Source organism: Leptidea sinapis, chromosome 19 (genome assembly GCF_905404315.1).
Source record: "Leptidea sinapis chromosome 19, ilLepSina1.1, whole genome shotgun sequence".
Classification (NCBI taxonomy): Eukaryota; Metazoa; Arthropoda; class Insecta; order Lepidoptera; family Pieridae; genus Leptidea; species Leptidea sinapis.
Window position 1 is genome coordinate 8968470 of NC_066283.1, and position 22202 is coordinate 8990671.

Below are 22202 nucleotides of genomic sequence, written 5' to 3' on the forward strand. Positions count from 1 at the left end.
TGAGTTGATCCCACCATCAAAATTGATACTGAAACATGAATGGACAATGTTTTTATGAATCCAAAACATACATTTAAAAAAACAGATTCTCCATCGAGTAACTAAAACAAACTATAAATCACAGGATCAGTATTGTCCATCAGAAGAGAAAATCATGTAGCTTTTAAAGTATTCATACTAGCTGCCTGCGACGTCGTCTGCGTGGACGCTTTACAGCACGAAATATATAATATACATATATATTATATATTTCGTGTATATATATATATATACCAGCATCTAGCGTGACAATAACTATGTTGCATATATGTTGTCCCGACCTCGTGTTAAAATTATAAATTTGAATTAAATTTATTAAGTAGTGATATTATAAAAATATTGGTATACTTTAAATACCAGATGCGATAAAAGTATTTATTATGATATAAGGATGAATTTGTCACTACCAAATGTGCGTAACAAATGAATTATCAATTTTTATTGTATTTTTGGTACACACATAAAAATAGATACATGTTATCCCGGGCTATTTTGTAGGACTAAAGATAAACATTTCTATTTTACATTATAATATAAGTGTTACTCCACGCTTTTTACGGCGCACGTAAAAATAGAGATAGTATACTAATTTTTCTACTTATTTGAAACCTATCGATATATTTTAAATCATTCACACTATATCTTATTAATTTATAGCCCATGTGTTATTTTGATGTGTAAGATATATTATTATAAAGTTTCGTTAAAATCCATTCAGTAGTTTATGCGCGAGTAACACACATACCTACATTCATTTATTCTTAGAAACATTCGCGTTTATATCTTATATTAGTAGGATAAGTACATTCGCGTTTATAGTATTAGTAGCAGTAGAAATTATTTTATCAAAGTAGATATTAATAAAATAATACAGTCTTTATTTATTGCGCCTTTTACATATAAATGAATGTACGTATAGAAAGAATAAAATATATGAATACATATGAATTTTATGGAATGTAAGTAATCACTTGGATTTCTTTCATAAACTTAAACCAATTTGTGTGCATAATAATGATTCTCTCCGTTATTATTAGCATATATATATAATGATAAACGAATAATTTCGAATGAGTTTTCTGTCGATCGAAATTTTGAAAAAGCCTCCTGAGTTTCTTGCTCCCGTTGTTCTCAGGTCTAAATCATACTATTTTGAATGAGTGGTAGATTTTGACGTTGAATAAGCGATTTTAAATCATATTTGAATAAAAATATTTGAACTTGAAGTTGGATACCAATGTCAAAAGCATGGAGGGCACAGAGATTAACATACATGTCACGTCGGCTACTCTAACTCGTTTACATACTTTAATCATCATAAAATAATATCGTATCGTATCAAAAAAAAATTGTACGAAATGTTTACATTAAAAACTTACGTTATTGTAGAGTACAATACGCAAATTTTAAAACTGTTCAACGATTACTTCTCTTATTGCATTTAAATTTGAACACTGCAAGCATCAAGTTTTTGTAAGATTATCTTGTGACTTTAAATGTAACGTTTGATCGATTTAATTCGTGATCGATATCTCGGAGGCTCCTTCATCAGCAGGTGGTCCGGTCCGGTCAACACGCTTTGATAAACCGAAGCCATCATTCAATCTAATAAAATCAATCATAACTACATACAGAGTACGGACAGGAATTCGTAAGCCGAAAAACGAACGGCTAAATGCACCTCTTGCAAGTTAACCGCATAAGTTAACTGTACCCTTAATGATTTTAAGAAAAATATTACTGTATTTGTTGCAAATATGTGAGCATTCACTCATACAACGGACAAGGGTTTGCGTGCGATTTTGAACATTCAACGTAGGCATGAGTGCACACCGCAGTCAACCAATTATTTTAAACACTTTTCAACAACAGACGATAATGTCAGCCAACAGCTATATTTAAGAAATGTAACAAAGTTCTCTCATTCAAAAATAGACTTAATCACTTGAAACGTTGTTATTATTTTTAAGTCACCAATACCAATCATTTTCCAATTCATTATGTTATTCCAAGTATCACAATAACAATGATACAATTAATAATATGAATTGCGTTGATAACACATTGGTTATATAATCTTAATTTTGTTTCATTAGGCGCAATGAGTAGGTTTTAATGATGATGATTCAATTGTACATAGAGTACTGCGCAGAACTCCATTAGGAATCTTATCGTTTCCTAATCCGGTATCCAATGATATCGTAAAGTAGAATTGGTCTCATAAGTGAAACCTGTTCCGCAGCCCATCGCACGCACTCTATTCTAGAGAAATTGCAATGGCAAAACGATTTAGTCCTTAGCAGAGTTCTTTATTAATTTCCCCGCAAGGCATTCTAACCCGTAACGAATTTGTGTTAAGTCGCATAATTGGGTATCAATCATTAAACCATTTAAGTTGTTTTCGTAGGCGCTTAAAATCCAGTATTACTACAGAATATGTCTTTTAGTGCAATTACTACAATTGGCTCGTTGGCCTTAGACCAGACGCCCCTTGTGCATTCATCTTGTAAATAGTCCGAAAGGCACTACACAATGTCTTTGCGACTGTTTCATTGCGCACATTAAACAAAAACATGACAGCGACTATTTAAGAATGCCGTGTCTATGATTTCAAAAGATTTTCTGCCAATTTCTTGAAATCTTATCTAATATTCCCTTAGAACACTGATATTTCTAAATTGATTTCGGTTTCCTATTAAAGGGTACACTTCCAGATTAAAAAAATTTGTCTTGATAGGATCCACGATAAATTAAAAGAATTCAAAAACTTTTGTATTTTTAACAATAAATGAAAGATCTTGGTATCTGATTATTTTTTCATATGAAAAGGTTTTTATAAAACATAATAATGGGTCTCTATAAAATAAAATATTTAATTAAGATTGTCCAGTTTATAGCAGTATTTGAATATTAAAACTAAAGAGATTAACCGAACTATTGGTACCTAACTATAATATCCTTTTAATCGCCTTTTTACCGATAATCTTCTCAGGTTACTCAATATCCCCAAACTGCCGGAGGCCATTTTGTAACTATAAGACTATTTTAGGTAAGCATTTCGTTGGCTTTACCAACTGACCTCACAAACGTATTGACATTAAATACTAAAGTTCATTACACAGGATTTAATATAATTAGATAAACCGCTTGGCAGTAATCCAAATAGTAAATAGATTGATTAGCTAATTCAAGTTACGGTATCAAGTAACTTGTGTTACATATAAGAAAAGCAAAATGGAGTTTATTTATTTGAATACAAAAACAACTACATACATGAAACATAGAAATTGAAGAATATTTCTTTTATATGTAAATCAAATGAGAAATAACTTACAAAACTTAAAAACATCGACAAAATTAATTAATGGTGACTTACTTAGTATCATGTATTTATTTAGATTTTTTTAAGATAATTGTTACTATTCTTAATAGGTTTTGTTGAAATGTAAGTGATTTTATAATTTTATAATATACTAGCTGCCCCGACAGACGTTGTTCTGTAGATAATAAAAAAAAACTGTTTTATAGGAATTTGCCAATAATATTTCAAAACATCAAGATTTATTTCGTAAATGCTCCCTGTTGTTGTAATGAAATTGTTTCATAGTGGAACTGTCAAACCATGCGTCAATAAATTCTCTCATAGAAAATATGTTCATACAAAACAAATATTGAAAATAAACATATGGGTCCCAAATTGAAATAAAAACTATCCTATCTCTCAAGTTGGACCAAACTGTATTCCATGAAGTAATCCCCATTAAAATCCGTTCATTAGTTTAGGAGTCCATCGCGGACAAACAACGTATCACGTATTTTATGCTTAGGAGCTTGCAATACAAACGACTATATACTAAGCAAGAGATTATTAGAATCTTGCAACGGCTTTGCAAGTAATTTATTGATATATGGCCCTTCCCATCAATCGCATTGAATTCGAAAGATGTTCGAAAAAAATGGTTATCTGTAAATTACCTACAAAAACCTTAATCTGCACAATATTAGCATACTCGACTCTCAATTATAATCACAAATACTATATTCACTACTATGGGAGCTAACTACTAGCATATAAAAAAGACTTTAACGTAAGTAGAAATCACTGCCGCTTTAGGTCTAATAAACATCATTAACCAAAAAATCAATAGTAAAATCCATCCTAATTGCAATAAATTATTTTTTGCTTTATTTAAGTGAGCTAATAATGCATGACTGCACTTGATGGTAAAGCATCACTTCTTTAATTATATTTGAGTTCTAGTGCAAATTAGACTGAAAACGGCCCTTATATTTTCAAATATTATTTTGTGCCGTAAGAATTAATTAATTACAAATTGCTACCACCCAGAATGTACTCAAGTTTATGTGTATAGATGTCGTGTAAACCGTTATGTGCCTGACGGGATATCCAAATTGAATGTTTTTTTCAATTTAATTTGAAAACCAAACTTTATGAACGAAGCGGGGCTCGAAACCGCGACTGGTTTCGTCCGAGCGCTCTTCCAACTGAGCCAAACGTTCAGGTGACGTATGGTTCGTAAATCTTCAGGATCTACTTTACAGTTGATAGCCTGCTCAACCCTAATAATTACATATTAGTAAATTGACTTGGGATTTCGCTCTTTCAAATCTAATCAACTTGTTTCATCGCATCGTTCATAACTTTTCTTTACAAATTTAATGTAATTAATCCTTGAAGTGAGGGATATCACATTAAAAATAACAAATAGTTCAAATATTTATATTCAAAATAGGATTACAATTCACTCATTGAATGTAAAAAAACTACCACCCATTGCTCAACATAGTACCACTACATACACTAAACCTATATATTCTTTAAATTTAACTATTCTTTAAACATGATTACGAATAAAATAAAAACAAAGAAGGTTATTATAGCAATTATATGGAAACAACAGAAGCAAGCCTGATACACGCAACCTCTCGCTTTGTAATAGGAGACGAGGCAGCACCAGTATTACGCGGAATAACTTAACTTCTCGGAACTGTTGTTATATATAATATTATTATATCTACATGCATACTTTTAGGTTATATTACAATATAATATATAATATACCTAATATTATATTATAATGACACACTCTTACACAAATTATTTTGCCACAAACTAGGCATAGCCTGTACTATGGGTATAAGATAACGATATAATACTACAATATACTTACTTAAACATTAATACATATAAACATCCATGACTCGGAAACAAACATTCATATTCATCACATAAAAGATTGCACGTACCGGGATTCGAACTCGGGACCTCTAACTCAGTAGGCAGCGTCACTAACCCTTGGGCTATAGGGGTCGTCAACACATTAAGTAGTAATATTCATAATTTTTACTAATGGACCGAAACTAATGAAGAAAATAGGAGGAGGTCTTTGCCAATAGACCCACTGTATTCCCATCAAGACCTAAGGACAACAAGTCACCACAGTAGAGAACTTACCCAAAAAAACTCACGAAAGAGAATCAGAAACTGTAAGCTATTATCTTATCTTGCGAAGTTGAAAAAATAGTTAAGAGTCACGAGATGGAGAAGTCCCCAGTACTAGACAGAATCGCAAATGAACTCACGAGAGGAATGATAGAAGAACTAAATCCAATCCTAACAAATTTGTTTAATGAAATCTTAATAAGTGACAAGATTCCTAAACAATGGGTAAAATCTCATTACATAGAAAACTACAGACCGAACAGTCAAACATATTATACAAAGTGTTTGCGAAGATATTAAACCTAAACAGATTTAGTAAACTACTCGAATGAATATTTTCTACGAAAATGAACACCACGAAAGTAGTATAGAAGAATCAGTATGTGAAATGTTTACCTGTGAAATGTTTCTTTATTTGGATTATTGTTGTAGATAACAACACAACCTAAGACAGAACACGACGCCATTATATTTCTTAATTAATATCCGTTAAAACACAGAACAATAACGATAAAAACACTAGAATTAAAATGCAGGCCAAGTTGACAGGAGACTATTGGACACTAAATTGTTACAAAACGGTTTCACGCTCCATCTATTCCGTATCTTTCTCACACCTAGGATCTATTACGCTAGTATTCTAAGTTTATTTTACAAACATACAGAAGTATTTAGTTTTGGCGTATCTATATACCAAGAGAGATACGATTAACCAATATTTATAGTGACGATTCAAAAGCGCTTAGTTTAAGCTTAATTGAATAAAATTTATTTGACTTTGAGTTTGAAATGATTTCTAAAGTATAGAAATAACGAGGTCTTAAAGGTCTGCAACATAATAATATGGATCCGGTTAGTGGTTACTAATGAGCATTAATATGGGTTTACCTCCTTTAAACGAACTATGAGAAACTCGACAAGTTAATAGAAGTCACGACGCTATATAGGAGGGTGAACTGTGGTCAAGCCATCTTGTCTACGTCAAGTAAATACTTTTTAAAAATTACTATTTGGTTTCCTGGATTGATTTGAAAGTCAGCGTGGTCGCGAGAGACTATGATACACTGATATCACTTTAGTAATATGTAGTTACCGATATATTGTTATCATAAGGTAGTCAAAAGCGAGACGATAGAGACATAATAAACAGGTAAATAAATGTATAGGATTCAGCCGGCGAGAGAATGAGATGGGATGCATTATACAGTGTTTTGATACCAGGCGATCATAGTTGAAAAAAAGATTGTCATAATTATGACACGAGTGTTCCCTTATATATTATTCTGTCTTCATGCGCTTGATGTATTATAATTACTACATAGACACAAGGCGAACATAAATATAGTAACGGTGATAGTAATGTCTTTCATAGTGGTTTAAATCATGTGTCATCCTAGCAATATGTACCAGGAATTTTGCATCGGATACAGCGATTCCGTTAATTGAGTTTTTGGACGCCAAATTAAAATTGAAAATGTCCAGCAGTCGCACTGTATCAACAACAAGATCAAAAATAATATTCGACGCAGTATTTCAAAGATATATGGACCATATTAAGACCAAAGTATTTATTTCATACTTTAGTTACCATTAGCCTCTTGTATCATTTATCGGAAATGTAGGCTCTGAGTCTGAATAAATCTATGTAATATACCTATACGAATAAAATGTAAAATAATTATCAAACTTTGTATCACTATGATATTACTAAAATCTACAATTATTATATTCTTAACGAAATTTTGCATTAGTCTTATTTTTTTTTTATGGAATAGGAGGACAAACGAGCGTACGGGTCACCTGTTGGTAAGTGATCACCGCCGCCCACAATCTCTTGCAACACCAGAGGAATCACAGGAGCGTTGCCGGCCTTTGAGGAAGGTGTACGCGCTTTTTTTGAAGGTACCCATGTCGTATCGTCCCTGAAACAACGCACAAGGAAGCTCATTCCACAGCTTTGTAGTACGTGGAAGAAAGCTCCTTGAAAACCTTGTGGCGTGTCGTGCGAAGGTGGAATTCGGCGGCAGGAATCAGGTTAAACAGCTCTTCGGAACACATTATCTTGAAGCCTAAATGTTTTGAAGGTTTCACTTCTACCTCGTGTGAACTGTGTTTTATTAGTTATCATCTTTGGAGAATAGTTAGATATAAAGAATAAATAGGTTCAGTATATGGTACTCTGTAAAGCAAGGGGTCTATCCCCTATTAGTTTACCAATAACTACCTAGAGTAAATTTTATTCTCATTTTCGACTTTTACACTGAGGTATAATGGAACGAAGTGTAATGTATACGTTTTTATCAGAAAGAGTGACGAAACGAATACGTCATCTGATGGTTAGTAACACGTCCACCGAATTAGAGCGCCGCTCAAAATTCTGGGCTCATCACCTTAAGATATAAGCTTTTTAGTATTAGCCCAGTAATTTCACTAGCTATGGCAGCCTACAAACCGGAACACAATAATGTTGTACACTATAGCTAGGCGGAAGAAATAGATGCCGCCGTGGTTACTATCTAGCAGACATTATCTGCAAGGAAGCCAGTTTCCCAGTGGTGATAGTTTACCTTCAAAACACCACGCACACTGTTCCAAAAGACTGGCAACGCTCCAATGAGTCCTCTTTTGTTCCCGATAGATTAGGGACGGTGATTTCTTATTACTCGTATCAGCTGACTCGTACCTACGCTCATTTTTCCTATATTATATTCTACTCTTAAAAGGTATAAGATACAAGAGGTAACTACAAAAAATGTATTTAATCGATAAAAATACACAAATTTTATTTTAACAGTAAAGTTGATATAATGAACAACCTGGTTTATAATCTTAAAAATACACTTTATGCACTTACGAGTAGATTTATAATAGCATTTTAAAATATGCAATCTTCTTTTTTTATAGTTCAACTGGCTGATCCGTCAAACGTTGTATTTACATATAAAGTAATAAAAAATTGCAATAAAATATGGGTTATGAAAAATAGATTACAACCAATTCTAAGACCTACTGAAAATACATATAAAATTTCAAAAAATCGGTAAAGCCGTCTCGAAGGAGTTTCTCAACTAACATTTTGAAACGAGAATTTTATATATTACCTACCAGCTGACCCGACAATCGTTGTTCTGTGAACATACTAAATAAAATATGTATTTTTTAAGAATTTGTCGATAACATTTCATGACGTCAAGAATTTAGTCGTAAAATACGCTCCTTGTTGTAATAATGAAATTGTTTCACAGCAGAACTGTTAATGCTTGTGCCAAGAAAAAATATGTCCATACAAAACAAATATAAATGGTAATAAAAATAATTATGGGTCGCAAATCGAAATAAAAACTATCCTATCTCTCAAGTTGGACTAAACTGCACTCCATGAAGTAAAATCCGTTAGTTAGTTTATGAGTTCACTGGAAACAAACATCAGGTTGCTGGATTTATATAATATATGTTTGATTGACAATTTGCATAGATAAAAAAGCATAGTCGCTGTACAAGTACTATATCTGTATTGCAATAATTAGGGCCAAGTATAAAGAATAATAATTGCGTTGTTATATTTTTGAATCTCTTTGTTGTCACAAGACAGAGCGTGTTTCGCAAGCCAGTGCGCAGAATGTGAACAAATGCGCATTTTGCTGCTCGGTCAAACGTGATCGCTTGAGGCGCTCAATGCCATTATTATTATGTTCATAGTGGGAACATTTTAGCTCCTGACTTATACAAAAACTGCTGTCAATAGAAGCAAGCAACTCGCTGATCGAATTGTGAAAGTGTACATATTATAGAGTATTTTCTTTGATTAACGCGAGTGTTACACATTTAAATAAACACTTTTTAAAGAATTAAAAAGCGTGTAATTTTTACTGTCTAACTATCTTGGGTTTTGCGTAAAAGTTACATTATTATTATTATTATTTACTAAACCTGACGTTTCGTGACCTTTCCAGATTACGTTTTCAGGGGATTAAGTTATTAATATTAAAGGTATAAGGTTTGCATAAGAGACGTATTTAATAAAATCTTTATTTAGTTATTTTATACTTTACAGTTTTTGTAGTCCTTTTTTTGTAAACATAGTTTTTATTACTTTTTAGTGTTATTAATCAAGTAAACTATAAGATTTCGTATTTTTTTATAGTCATATATTAAATAGTATTTTTTAAGTAGCTTTGGGTAGGCCCGTATTGCTTAAATTATCTTTGGGTAGGCCTACGAAAGGTTCCACGTGCCTTAGGGCCGTTTTCAATAAACTATCTTTCCTTAGTTTAACTTACTAGAGGTAGACAAATCTATCAATTTACGCTTACATACATTCCAATAACCTATCGCCTAACACCTAACCTTTATTGGACATAACTATGGATAAGTAAGATCTTGTCATTAAGCGGTGACAGCAATGTATCCGTAACTAGAGATACGTTATTGAAAACGGCCGGTAAACAATATAGATCTCCTATTTCACGTTCTTGACACTGAAATATCGTGAAGAAAGTTTGTTAGCTATGAATATGGTAGCCTAAGACCTAAGCCTTAAGACTTATCGGCAAACGGGTTAATAATAATATATACTCATTCTAAATAAAAACTCCTAAACAAGGAATACACAATCTACAATAACATCATCCACGTAAACAGAAATATTGATAAGATGAAAACTTCTAGGCCAAACTATGTCAAATTTTAATGGGACCAAATGGCAAACATTAAGCATCAAGGAATCATGAAAATTAGATCATCAATCTCAGCGTGATCATAGGTGACATACATAAAAAAATACCAAACGAATAACAACCTCCTCCGAGTTCGAAGTCGGTTGAAAATACTTCAGGATAGCTTTAACTTGAATTTCAATTTAAATAATATGCAATATTTTTACAGGTGTGACGCCTCAATTCATTCAGAAAATTACAAGTAATTGGAGACACATCGCCGACTCATCAGATGATCACATTAGATGTTCATTAGATGTTTCACATAAACAAATCGCGCTTACCTTCAGAGATCAGCCGCTCACGGATCTCCCAGGCGAAAATTGTCGGGTTTTCACGTTTGTACTGTTCTATCTTCGACACCACAGCAGGGGTCGCCACTTTGGGCTTACTACCACCAATCAATCCTGGTGGTCGAAGTGTACCTGTTAGAAAAGTATGCTGTTAATACGTATAAAGAAAAAAGTCATTCGAACTTCCGTAAAAATAAATTCATTTCTCAAAAGTAAAGTTTTATATATCTGTCGAAGTCAAGAGCGTTGAGCATAAGAATCGAGTACGAAGATGATTCGATATTCGTAGTAGCTCTGGTGTATTCAGCGTGCGGTGCAAGTACGGGCGAGAGCGAACACTGGGCGAGCGTCGAGCAGGCACTCAGGGAAGAACTATGAAGCGAGGCGCTTGTGCCACACACGCATGCCTGGAGACGTTCTCATAATATAATTATAAGTCTTTGTGAAGTGTACCTAACATTACCAGTGTAACGTTTGTTACTAGTAATGATACTTGTGTTTGTAACACCGTGTTTTAATTACAGTCGTGATCAACGTCCACAACAATGGACAACCAGAAACATCCCGACCATGTGACGTCCCTTCCACAGTCATATCTATGTATATGATATGTCTCCAGATCAATTCTGTATGGATATCTTAAAAGTCTAACATGAGCTGAGGCCTGTTTCAGAAGCCAAGAATTTTTAGACAATATACCGTCATTTTAAGCACTTTTTAATGTACTCTAGTACATACTTTAAAAAAAAGCAAAACTAATAATAATGATGATATTTGAAAATAATTTTGATCTACGGTTGAAAACCAAGGAGAAAAAGTTGAGAACGTGTTTGGAAAACTGACCTAATATGTTAAAGGCGGGTTTCTGTGAAGTGTGATCGGGGTCACAAAATATTATTAATAATTAATTTAGGTCAAAACTATTTAATAACGTCAATTGGGAAAAGCTTTTATTGATGACAGTAAGTAGCCAGAAACTCATTACCACCTTTATATATCAATTGGCATTTTACAAAATATTGATGTGAAACATCTATAGCCGCATGTAAAACCGATTTCTGGCGTGGCGACGCATGCCGTGGCGACGCGTCGCCTTGTCACAGTAATACCGTCCTCAGAGGCAATATAACTATTACCGAAGTCACTGATTAAACGAATTAAGTAGTCACGATTTGAAATAAATTCGTAAATTTTTGTATTTAATGAAAATAAATGTTTATTCAATAAATAGTCATCGTTATCTGGAAAAAATCGTAATATTTTATTTTATCATTATGACATATTTAGTTCCTATCATAATATGTTCTTTTCTGCATATTACTTTTACAAAATAATGTCGATGTTTCACAACTGCCAGGCGTCCCGTGACGGCTCGCATTTTTATTTTATACTTTATGGCACCATATTAACCATATTTTATGGCACCCTTAGCGCATTCTTTTGATGCAACTAAGTCCTGTATTAGCATTTATTTCTAGCGATTGTTTGCAATCTGTGGCACAATCGTTACGTGTGGCACATCACTAAGAGGGGCGATACCCGTCCTTGAAGTACAATGTTATTTGTATAAAATTTTTAACTTAAAAAATACGAAACTTCATGGGGTTGCGCTGTCAAAAAATTATTAATAAAATTGACAAGATATAATAATATGTAAATATGGTTATAGAAATTTATTATAACATGTATGTGGTAAATTTAAGGTTTCTATAATAATCTAAATAATATTATATCTTGTAATGGAGCGTCAGCCTCCTTGAATGAATAAATATTATTGTATGGTTATAATCATGTCTTGGCTATTGACATTACATTCTGTTAGAAAAATAAAAACATTATTATGTTTAATGATTATTGGTTTATGAGATCAGTACTAGAACGAAAGCAAGCACAAAGTGGGTGTTTTATTTTAACAACTACATTTACTGTAATTTCGATTACCTATGAAGGGAAAAGAAATATTAGTTTAAAATAAAGCTAACGACTGAGTTCTTATTTCTTATTATTTTTCCTGTGGTTTACCGGGACATAAAAAGAATACGGATGTCCCAGGCCTAAGGGTGTCGTTACAGGCAACTAAGGGCATTTACCAGTGGGAGGCTTCTTTGCATAGGATGCCGGCTAGATTATCTGCCGTGAAGCAGTAATAAAAAAGATTAAACAGTGTGTAATTAATTATTACTGAATTGTTTTATTAAACATAGTATTATGTAAAAAACATAATAATTATTTGTTTTTCCTGATTTATTGGAAAGTCAACGAGCGAGAGATTCACTTAGTAATATGTAATTACCTATACAATATATTGGTATAACAAGGTAGTATATAAGAACATTGTTTTTATTAATTTTTATTATTTATTCGTCATCATGTTTGGATTATTATAGTTAGATTTAAAGAATAAATAGGTTTAGTATATAATACTCTGTTATGCAACGGGTTATATCCCGTATTAGTCAACTTTTACCAGTGGGAGACTCCTTTGAATAGGATGCCGGCTAGATTATGGGTACTACAACGGCGCCTATTTCTGCCGAGAATCAGTAATGTGTAAGCATTATTGTGTTTCGGCCTGAAGGGCGTCGTAGCTAGTGAAATTACTGTGCAAATGAGATTTAACATCTTACGTCTCAAGGTGACGAGCGCAATTGTAGTGCCGCTCAGAATTTTTGGGTTTTTCAATAATATTGAGCGGTACTGCATTGTAATGGACAAGGCGTATCAATTACCATGAACGTTCTGCTCATCTCGTCACATTTTGTCATAAAAAAAATGAAGCGCAGCAAACCTGTGTATTTGTGTCTGGCTGTTTCAGAATTGAAAAATACGTAATCAACTTCAGTCAAACTTCGATGCAGTTGTTACAATTTAAAATCTGTTATAATTATTTGATATTAAAAATACATCTAAAGTAAAAGTAAGTAGAATAGCGTGTTAAAAAGTATAAATCACTTCAGACTACATTGTCACATTATGTCTTGCTTCCGGCTTAAAGACTAAAAATAAATATAAATCTACGTGCCTTTTGTCATGAGACGTGGTTTGAACAGTTACTTAAAGACTTCAGAGAAAAAACCTAAATCAAATTAAAGTCTATTATAAAAATACCGATAATAGCGATCGACTCCGATTGATGTAATTTCATTGAGTGCTAAACGTGAGTAAACGCAGATGGATTGTCACAATACCTGGCCAGTTATAAAACAATTCCGCACTTTCCCACTTTATAGTCTTTATCCACCTATAAATAGAGTTTATATTCCTCTATTACATGTGTCTGTTTATTTATCGACATTCGAAAGAAACATACTTTCTTTCGAAAACTGATTAACAACCGGCGGAGTAACAATGGAACTGTAAATTAGTAATAATTATAGAAACAATGACATTAATAAAATAAGAATACATATAGTATAACATTTTTTTTATGTTTTAAGAGTTAAAATATGCATAGTTACTAGTATTTATGTTATCTTTATGTTCTAAAAATGGGATTGTATGTGAGGAGTAAATATAAAAATACTTTCTAATTATGAAATGAAATCTATGAAATATATCTTTATTGCTCACCACAAAATAATATAATAAAAATCGAGACTACAAAAAGCAATAGGTGGCCTTATCGCTCAAGAGCGATTTCTTCCAGGCAACCTGTAGTGGAGTAGTTTTTTTTGAAAAGATAACCGAAGGTGATGTTAAATTTAATACTCTATATAAAAATTTCTAATTATAAATAGTGAATATCATTAAGTTTGCAGCTTGCAGTTGAGGTAACTGCATTAATTTAGTTGAATTGGATCAAAACCTTATATTTAAACCAGCAGACAACATCGTATAAAGATTCTATAATTTACCATTTCAATATTATTCGTTATTGCAAAAAGGTAAACAAACTGACGGAATATTAAAAAGTAGGACTTTAAAATTGTAAATAGGTCTTTACCGACTTATATTGACAATGCGTCGTTTCAATCAATTCCAGCATTCGAGATGACGTAAAACGAAAAATACTTTTGTACGGACAGATCTAAATTGCGACAGGCGACAAAAATATTATGAGACTATCATCTTTTAAAAGATCGTAAAGCTTTTTGTTTCGGTTCAATTTGAATTTCATAACGACGATACGGCTACGAAATATGAATTAACTCTGTTTCGAACCTCGAAAATGTGACGCTCGTGAGAAAAACCTGTACTCCTATTTTGTAATCACAATAAATTAACTTGAACGCGAGGAATAGGTAAAAAACAATCGAATTCTGTAATTCCTAAATCAGTTAGAGGATAATGGATGAGTGCGTGCCTCGGGACAATTACATAAAAAGGCAACAGAGGTTGAATTCCGGCAGGCGGCAGCGCGAACCGTTTTTCTCAGTTGGAACAACGGCCCTCCGAACCGATCACGCTGAATTATTCATCACATTATTTATATTCTCATTTTTGTCAAAGCCATTCAAGATAAATTCATACGGGTCTTTATGTCTTGATAAAAGTAAAGCCTAACGCCGAAAAGGGTGCTGAGGAGAGAGAAAAAGTCACGGTTTGAATTTACACGTTGCTAGCCGTACCGGCCATATTAGGAGCCATTACATTAATCCAATATAGAAACTTAGTGTAATAAGAACTGGACCTTATTACTTCAGATAAGATAGCTGATGTTTTTATAAAATACCTCTGTTTAATTCTTGTTAAGTACTGCCGTGATAAATAAAATCAATGTCATATAATTATGAGCGAGATACATTGAAAATATGTTTCAAGTAAAATGAGTTTTGTTATGTTTAAGTGATGTCAATAGCTTGTTCAACCTGAGAGTTGACCAAGATTTACGATCCATGCGTCACTCGAACGGTTAGCACAGTTGGTACGACCGCTCGGACGGAACCCGGCAGTCGCGGGTTCGAGTCCAGTATCGTTCCTAAATATTGGTTACAAATTTAATTTGTGTAATTATTCCCAGAAGTGAGGATTATCACTTTATAAATAAAAAATTGTTTTGATTATTATGTTATTACTATTTGAAGCCTTTATTTTGTTATAATTAATATTCTGGTAAACGTATACTGTAGTTAATTCATTTTATTATTCATAGTAATTTATTTTGTAAAAGTTTTGATATAACAAACAGACTCAATTTAAATTTATATTTATAGATTATTAATAGTTCCATATGAGAATACTTTATATCTCTCTATTTTTGATCCCTTTTTGGAATGTCAGATTATAATGATCAAAAAAATAATCAATCATTACGGTATACTATAAATATCCATGTGACATTAGTTTATATAGTTAATATCAAAAGCATATAAGTAATACTTTTTTTAAGTTAAAATATATGCTTAAAAGGAGGTTGTTGCCACTATTTCTTAAGGAGGATGGGAAACCAATAAAGATTTTTCTAATATTAGTTTTTCTGCCAACAAGCCAAACATATTTTTAAAGTTTTTCCAATTGCTTGCACTTCCCTTACTGCTAGTGCTAAATGAAACTCTAATCCCACAAGCACACAGCCGGTCTGAGGTTCGAGTCTCCTTAGGAGACGCCTCGCGACTGTTGTTGCGTAGTCTTTGCGGCCTCCACGGCCTACGTCCTACTTCGCTGTGAAAGCCAGGGCTGCTAACAGCACAGAGGAGGTTTTAGTCGGTATGGGGTGTCCGCTGACGTGAACTCTCGAGTCCGACATATTACGTAACCGTATTTCCTCCTCTCAAAAAAAAAAAAAAAACTCTAATATAATTATATCAAAAATGCAAATGTTAAGCTCTTTAATAAGATAAACAATTTATTGATTTGTAACTAATAAGATAATTATTTAATTAGGCGTTATTTTGTGGAAATCCAAAATTATCAAAAATAAAACTTTATCAGTATTCTTGAGTGCATTTTGCGCTTACATTCCTCCAATTCGACACGCGTTTTGCCGCTTCACGAGGCTTCTTCAGGAGATGTTGACTCGCCGAATTTCGGCATGAGACAGTCTTGTACTATGAGTCATACCTTTTTCTTATTTTCTCTATTACTTTTTTACTAATTTTACCTTAAGATTGTTTTGGAAATAAGTTAAGTTATTAAGATATCGTAATGACTAGTTATATTAAAGAACAGTCCAGCAATCGCAACACGATCAATTCTACACGTTACATTTTCCACCACATACAAGATCCATTACCTTTCATTCTGCACTATATTTTACTACAATGATTGAAAACCTATAAGGCTGTTAGCTCACAAGTACGCTATCCTCTGATTGATAGGTAAATTGCAGGAGGCTGGTGCAATGTTCATTTCGCGGTAATTAAATACGCTAGAAACGTAATCGCATGACCAGAGGCAATTACCCAACGTGGCCTAGGCTCAGGAGGATCGTGTGAGCCATTCAAATTGTTGTTATTATTGAGTGAAACTATTCCAACTCTAATTTCAACGCGTCTTTACTGTTCCGAGCTTCAGTATGTTTATTTATTTATCAAAGATAATGCAACATTACAGATTAAATTTAAAGCGTTACAAAGATATTATACTAAAGAAAAAACAAACAATGAAAATTATAAACTAGTTTTCTTATTTTATAGAGCTTACAGGCATCAAACTCTCAAATCTTTTCTTACATTCTTTGACCAAACATTCCATCGATATGTTCAATATGTTCTAATATAGATTCAATTATTGTATTAAAATAAGCGTTTTTAACAATCATTTTTGGTTTTAAATTTGTATAGATCTTAACTTGGACTTTGCTCAGACTTAACTAACGTAACTTAGCTAAGTATGATTAAACGTGGGCTGTCTTAGCTTAAGATCAGCAAATGGTCAATTGACTGTAAAAACGTAATCAAAGATTACGCTAACCTTACTCAGTTAAATTTACATAAGAAAAGTCTGAGTGAAATCTTAGTACGCTCTATAGATCTCAGTCTAATATTCATTCAATTTGAGCACGCCTCCAGATCTATATATCGATCTGATTTTTTTAGTTATCCGTTCAGTATTGTTTGCGATCACTATAAATTATTTTAGAGATTTTTAAGAACAAAGAATAAGTATTCGACGATCTGAAAACAATACCGCATCAATAATTATAGTGAATATCGTTTTGAAAAAAATATGTACTAAAATATAGAGTAGAATAGAATACAATTTAATGTTCCTAACATTAATTAATAATAAATCAAATAACATTAATGCCACTTTAAATTAAAAAAGACAAGGTAGGCAATAATTAATCACCTCTCGGGAAGCGGCGTTGAGTAGAATGCACGTCGAAACCGTCAGTTAATAAATTTCCATACAACAGACGTTTATGATCGGTTAAAGTCATTACACGGTGCCTCCACAATGAAGGGCAAGATCTTTTTAAGCGACGCAGAATGGTTGAAACTCTGTTGATTAAATTTGAATTAAAAAGTGGCTCTTTATATTAGCTGGCGCTAACCACACTAGATATGCCTTGTCATGTAGTTAATAGATCAAAATCTTTACAGCAAAGTGGTGTGTGTAGCCGGCCTTATAAAACTTTAATGCGATACGTGTGCTAACGATGCCTGATTCGGTGATTGATCGGTTTTTTGTTGCATGTTGAAAATAGACACAAGAGGCTTCTTCAGAAGCATAATATTTGAAAATTATTACAATAAAACTTGTTTAGGCGCGACTTGAGGTGAACTCATATTTTTTTTTTTAACTAGTAACAGTGTCTTCTAGCAGAAAAAAATCAATTCAAACAGATTTTGAACCGTCAAAATTTAAACACTGAACCAACTAATTTAATTATATGTATTACTTGCGGGATTCATTGTGTATTAATGACAAACAAAAGATAAATTGTGTCATGGGATGGTCAAGTTAACCTATTTATTTATTACATAAAAAATATATTCACCGGTTAGTGCTATTGTTAATGTTAAATAGGTAGCGGATGTGATAAGTTTGAGTTGCAAACCAAAGTATTCTTATTTACTGTTTGTGCAACAATAATTCATTGAATCATTCAAATAATTATTTATTTTAGAGTTTGACTTATTCAAGATAAATGTAGCTTATATACCATCAATCTAATAATATATATATAAATAGGAACTCGCTATTATATTTTAATTAGGTATGTACCTCAACCTTATAAACATTGTATTTTCATTTTTACTTAACTTCTTCATGTGTATGTTTCTTAGCTCGACATTTCAAAAGTTTCTTATAAAATATTCAATATTGACTTGATTTTTAACCGACTTCAAAAAGGAAGAGGTTATCAATTCGGTCGGTATTTTTTTTTTTGTTTATGTATGAACATCGATTACTCTAATTTATGATCCGATATACGTAATTTTTCGATGCAGAATAGATGCCATTTAGTCCCATAAAAATTGTACATAGCTTGGCCCCGTAGATTTCATTTTATGAAATTTTTTTTTACCTCGATGATATAATTGTTTTTTGTGTACGGCTTTTATAGGAGTATTGATTTAGGTGGACTATATATTATAATTATTATCTGACACTAAAAAGAAAAAATAAAAAAAAGTACATTTAAAAAACCGACTTCAAAAACTGAAAAGTATCAAATACCTAACTAAAAATTTTATTTAATACGCCTTTACCTTTACTATTAATAAATACTATTATTTGTATGTGCTATATATTGATAGCTTTGAAGTCTGTGCCAAGCCAAATGTAAATGTATGTAAATAGTAAGTACCTACACTCGCCACGCGTGACTTTGAGCGGGATTGCTTCGTCTAGAACAAAACAACCAAAGCGGACAGACACGCGTGGCCGTACAACCTTAATAATTACAGTAAGTAAGCTGTTTATAATATTAAGTTTTATTTTGTTTAGGGCTTGGCACCGACTTAAAACCTATCAATAGGTAGCACATATAAATAAAAGTATTTTATTAATATATTTTTGGGAAGGATGCAGTCCACACAAACAATATGATATTAAGTAACCTACTAAAAGATGAACGCAAGTGAATATTCCACAAAATAGATTTCATAAAAAATTCAAATGAATCGGAGCGTAAAATAAAAGCTTCATTTGAATAGCAAGAATGTCAACTATAGATAATTCAATTTTGATGATAGTAGCGATGTTTAAGTAATATGGCTTCATTACTGTGTGACGATCCACGGATATAATCTTTGGAGTTGGTCATTAGCTACCACCAAAAATTATAAGACCCAAATAAAATGACCGGTCTAATATGAAATTACACGCGCCATGACTCCGTTTATTGTACAAAGAATCAATGTATAAGTAAGCTTATCAAAATGTCGTTTCGTTCATGACCAAATTAAGTATAGTTAGAGAATAGCTCCATACTATACAATTATCAAAATTACTTGACGACTACATGCAATGATTTGGGTTGACTAAGAGAAAAATAAAGGTTAAACAAAGAAAAGAGTATTAAAGCAAATGAGAAGGGTAGATGAACCTCCAGACAAAATATTAATTATTTCGGTATAATATTTTAAATATTTAGACCCAAGTGACGAGACGAGCAGAACATTCAACTGATGATAATTTGATACGCCCTGCCCACTATAATGTAACATCGCTCAGGATTCTTGGGAACAACCCAACAATTCTGAGTAGCATTGCGCTCGTTACCTTGAGACATAAGATGTTAAGTCTCATTTGCCCAGTAATTTCTCAAGCTACGGCACCCTTTAGACCGAAACACAATAATGCTTACACATTACTGCTTCATGGCAGAAAAAGGCACCGTTGTGGTAGTCATAATCAAGCAGGCACTCCCAATATTAATGGTTTGTTATTTAATTAGAGCAAAATTGAATTTCAATTCTGCTTTATTCAAAATAAAATAAAAATTGCACAACGTCTTGCATAAAAGCCACCTAAGATTGTGCCTGAACTGGATAACCCTGTGTTTTAGGCGTAAAGCTGACATACAAAATAAATAATCACAAAAACTAAATAAATTATAAAATAATTCTACAGCTGTTTATGTATATACGTATAGTCCACTTAATAAAGTTATATTGGTAGTGACAGTAATGATTATTCAAGAATGGTTGTTGATATTGCTTGCTAATCTTATTTACAATCTAATATCTGACAGTACACTAGGACTCATTGAACACTATAGAAATTTAAAAAAAAAATTGTATCTATATATATAAAAATAAAAAATAAAAATCAATTGCTGTTCGTCAGTCTCGCTAAAACTCGAGAACGGCTGGACCTTTTTGGCTAATTTTGGGCTTGAATTATTTGTGGATGTCCAGGGAAGGTTTAAAAGGTTTGAATAAACATGAAAATAAAAACAACAATTTTGATGTTCCCCCATCGTTCAGAAATCAAATTGAAAGAATAGTTGAAAACGAATAACTAATTAGAATTTTTATATCTTTCTAACTTACTCAGGAGGTAAAAAGTAAACTTAATTTTAGGTAACTATAGTAGGTAGATTAACTACACTTATTAACTATCTATCAGACTATTTTTATGTAGATTTATAAATCTTAAGCTTTGTCACAAATTACATTTCTGAACGCAAACAATTTTATTTGACATTTGACAACCAACTATATTATGAAGATTGATAAATCTTAAGTTTTGTCTTTGTTTTTATTTATCCATTGAGGCAGTACGAAGTCTGTCGGGTCAGCTATGTATATATATTATAATATATATATATTTAATGATCAAAGATGCTTTGACAAAGAAGGCATACTATAGTATAGCAGATTATACAGAAGATACATGGTTTTTGGCTGGTTCTGCGCAGACCATCTTAAATTGTGTATATTATATTACGTAAACTAAACAATTTTGCTAATATGATATAAAAACATGGGCTGGGAGTTTCTCATCAGTTATCCTCCCGATGTAAAAGCCCCTTTACAAACTGATTTCGCTTCATTACCAATTGTTGCAATATGATATGGTCATCCTTAAAGCAAATAGATATAATTATATTCAATCCATGGTGATATTTTATGGGATAGAAAGACAATTAGGCTTGTGAGTTAATTAGTAACTAACTTAACAGAACCTCCTATGTTTCAATGAATTACCATAAGATTTAAAAGAACTTCGCCACCTTCTAAATAATGAATAATCTTCTAAGGAGTTAATACCTTATTGCAATAACAACCTGAGAGTTGAACAAGACATCAGCTTTACGATCCATGCGTCACTCGAACGGTTGGCAGTTGGAAGAGCACTGGGACGGAGCCCGAGACGAGGTCATTCATAATTTTTGGTTACAAATTAAATTTAATACCTAATCGCTTTATCAAAGCACCCAAGTTGTATCAACCTGAAAAAGGCAATATACATTGTTCTCAATTTTAATTTTTTATCTGAGTATTGTAAGTGAAAACAAAATCTTTCAATCTCATAAGCCCACCCGTGTTGTCTTAAAAAAGAAATGCTGTAACCAATTGATATCGTAATGCTAGTACACGCCTGTTGTAAATGCAATAGACTTATTACGAAGCGTTCAGTTTTTAATAACAATGTAAATAGTTAATACCTTGCAGACATTTAATAGATTCTTGTTCCTAATTGTAAAAATAGAAAGAAAACAACTTAAACTTACTTTATTTACACGTAAATTGGTGGGTAATTGAGTTTTTGTTAACCACGTAATACGAGCGGCTCTTTTCTGCAAATTATTATTAAAATAGAAATTTTTTTATTTAGAAAAGGGTTTTAATCTCA

At 32.4% G+C, this 22202-nt stretch overlaps 1 protein-coding gene across 2 annotated transcripts in view; it reads right to left on the bottom strand.

Annotated features, from left to right (window-relative positions):
* LOC126969769 (paired box protein Pax-6-like) overlaps positions 1 to 22202 on the bottom strand; it is a 69689-nt gene that overhangs the window by 18477 nt on the left and 29010 nt on the right. For both annotated transcript variants that reach the window (XM_050815329.1, XM_050815330.1), the window contains exon 3: positions 10503 to 10643. In XM_050815329.1, the coding sequence (XP_050671286.1) occupies positions 10503 to 10643 (141 nt within the window). The remainder of the gene's footprint in view (positions 1 to 10502; positions 10644 to 22202) is intronic.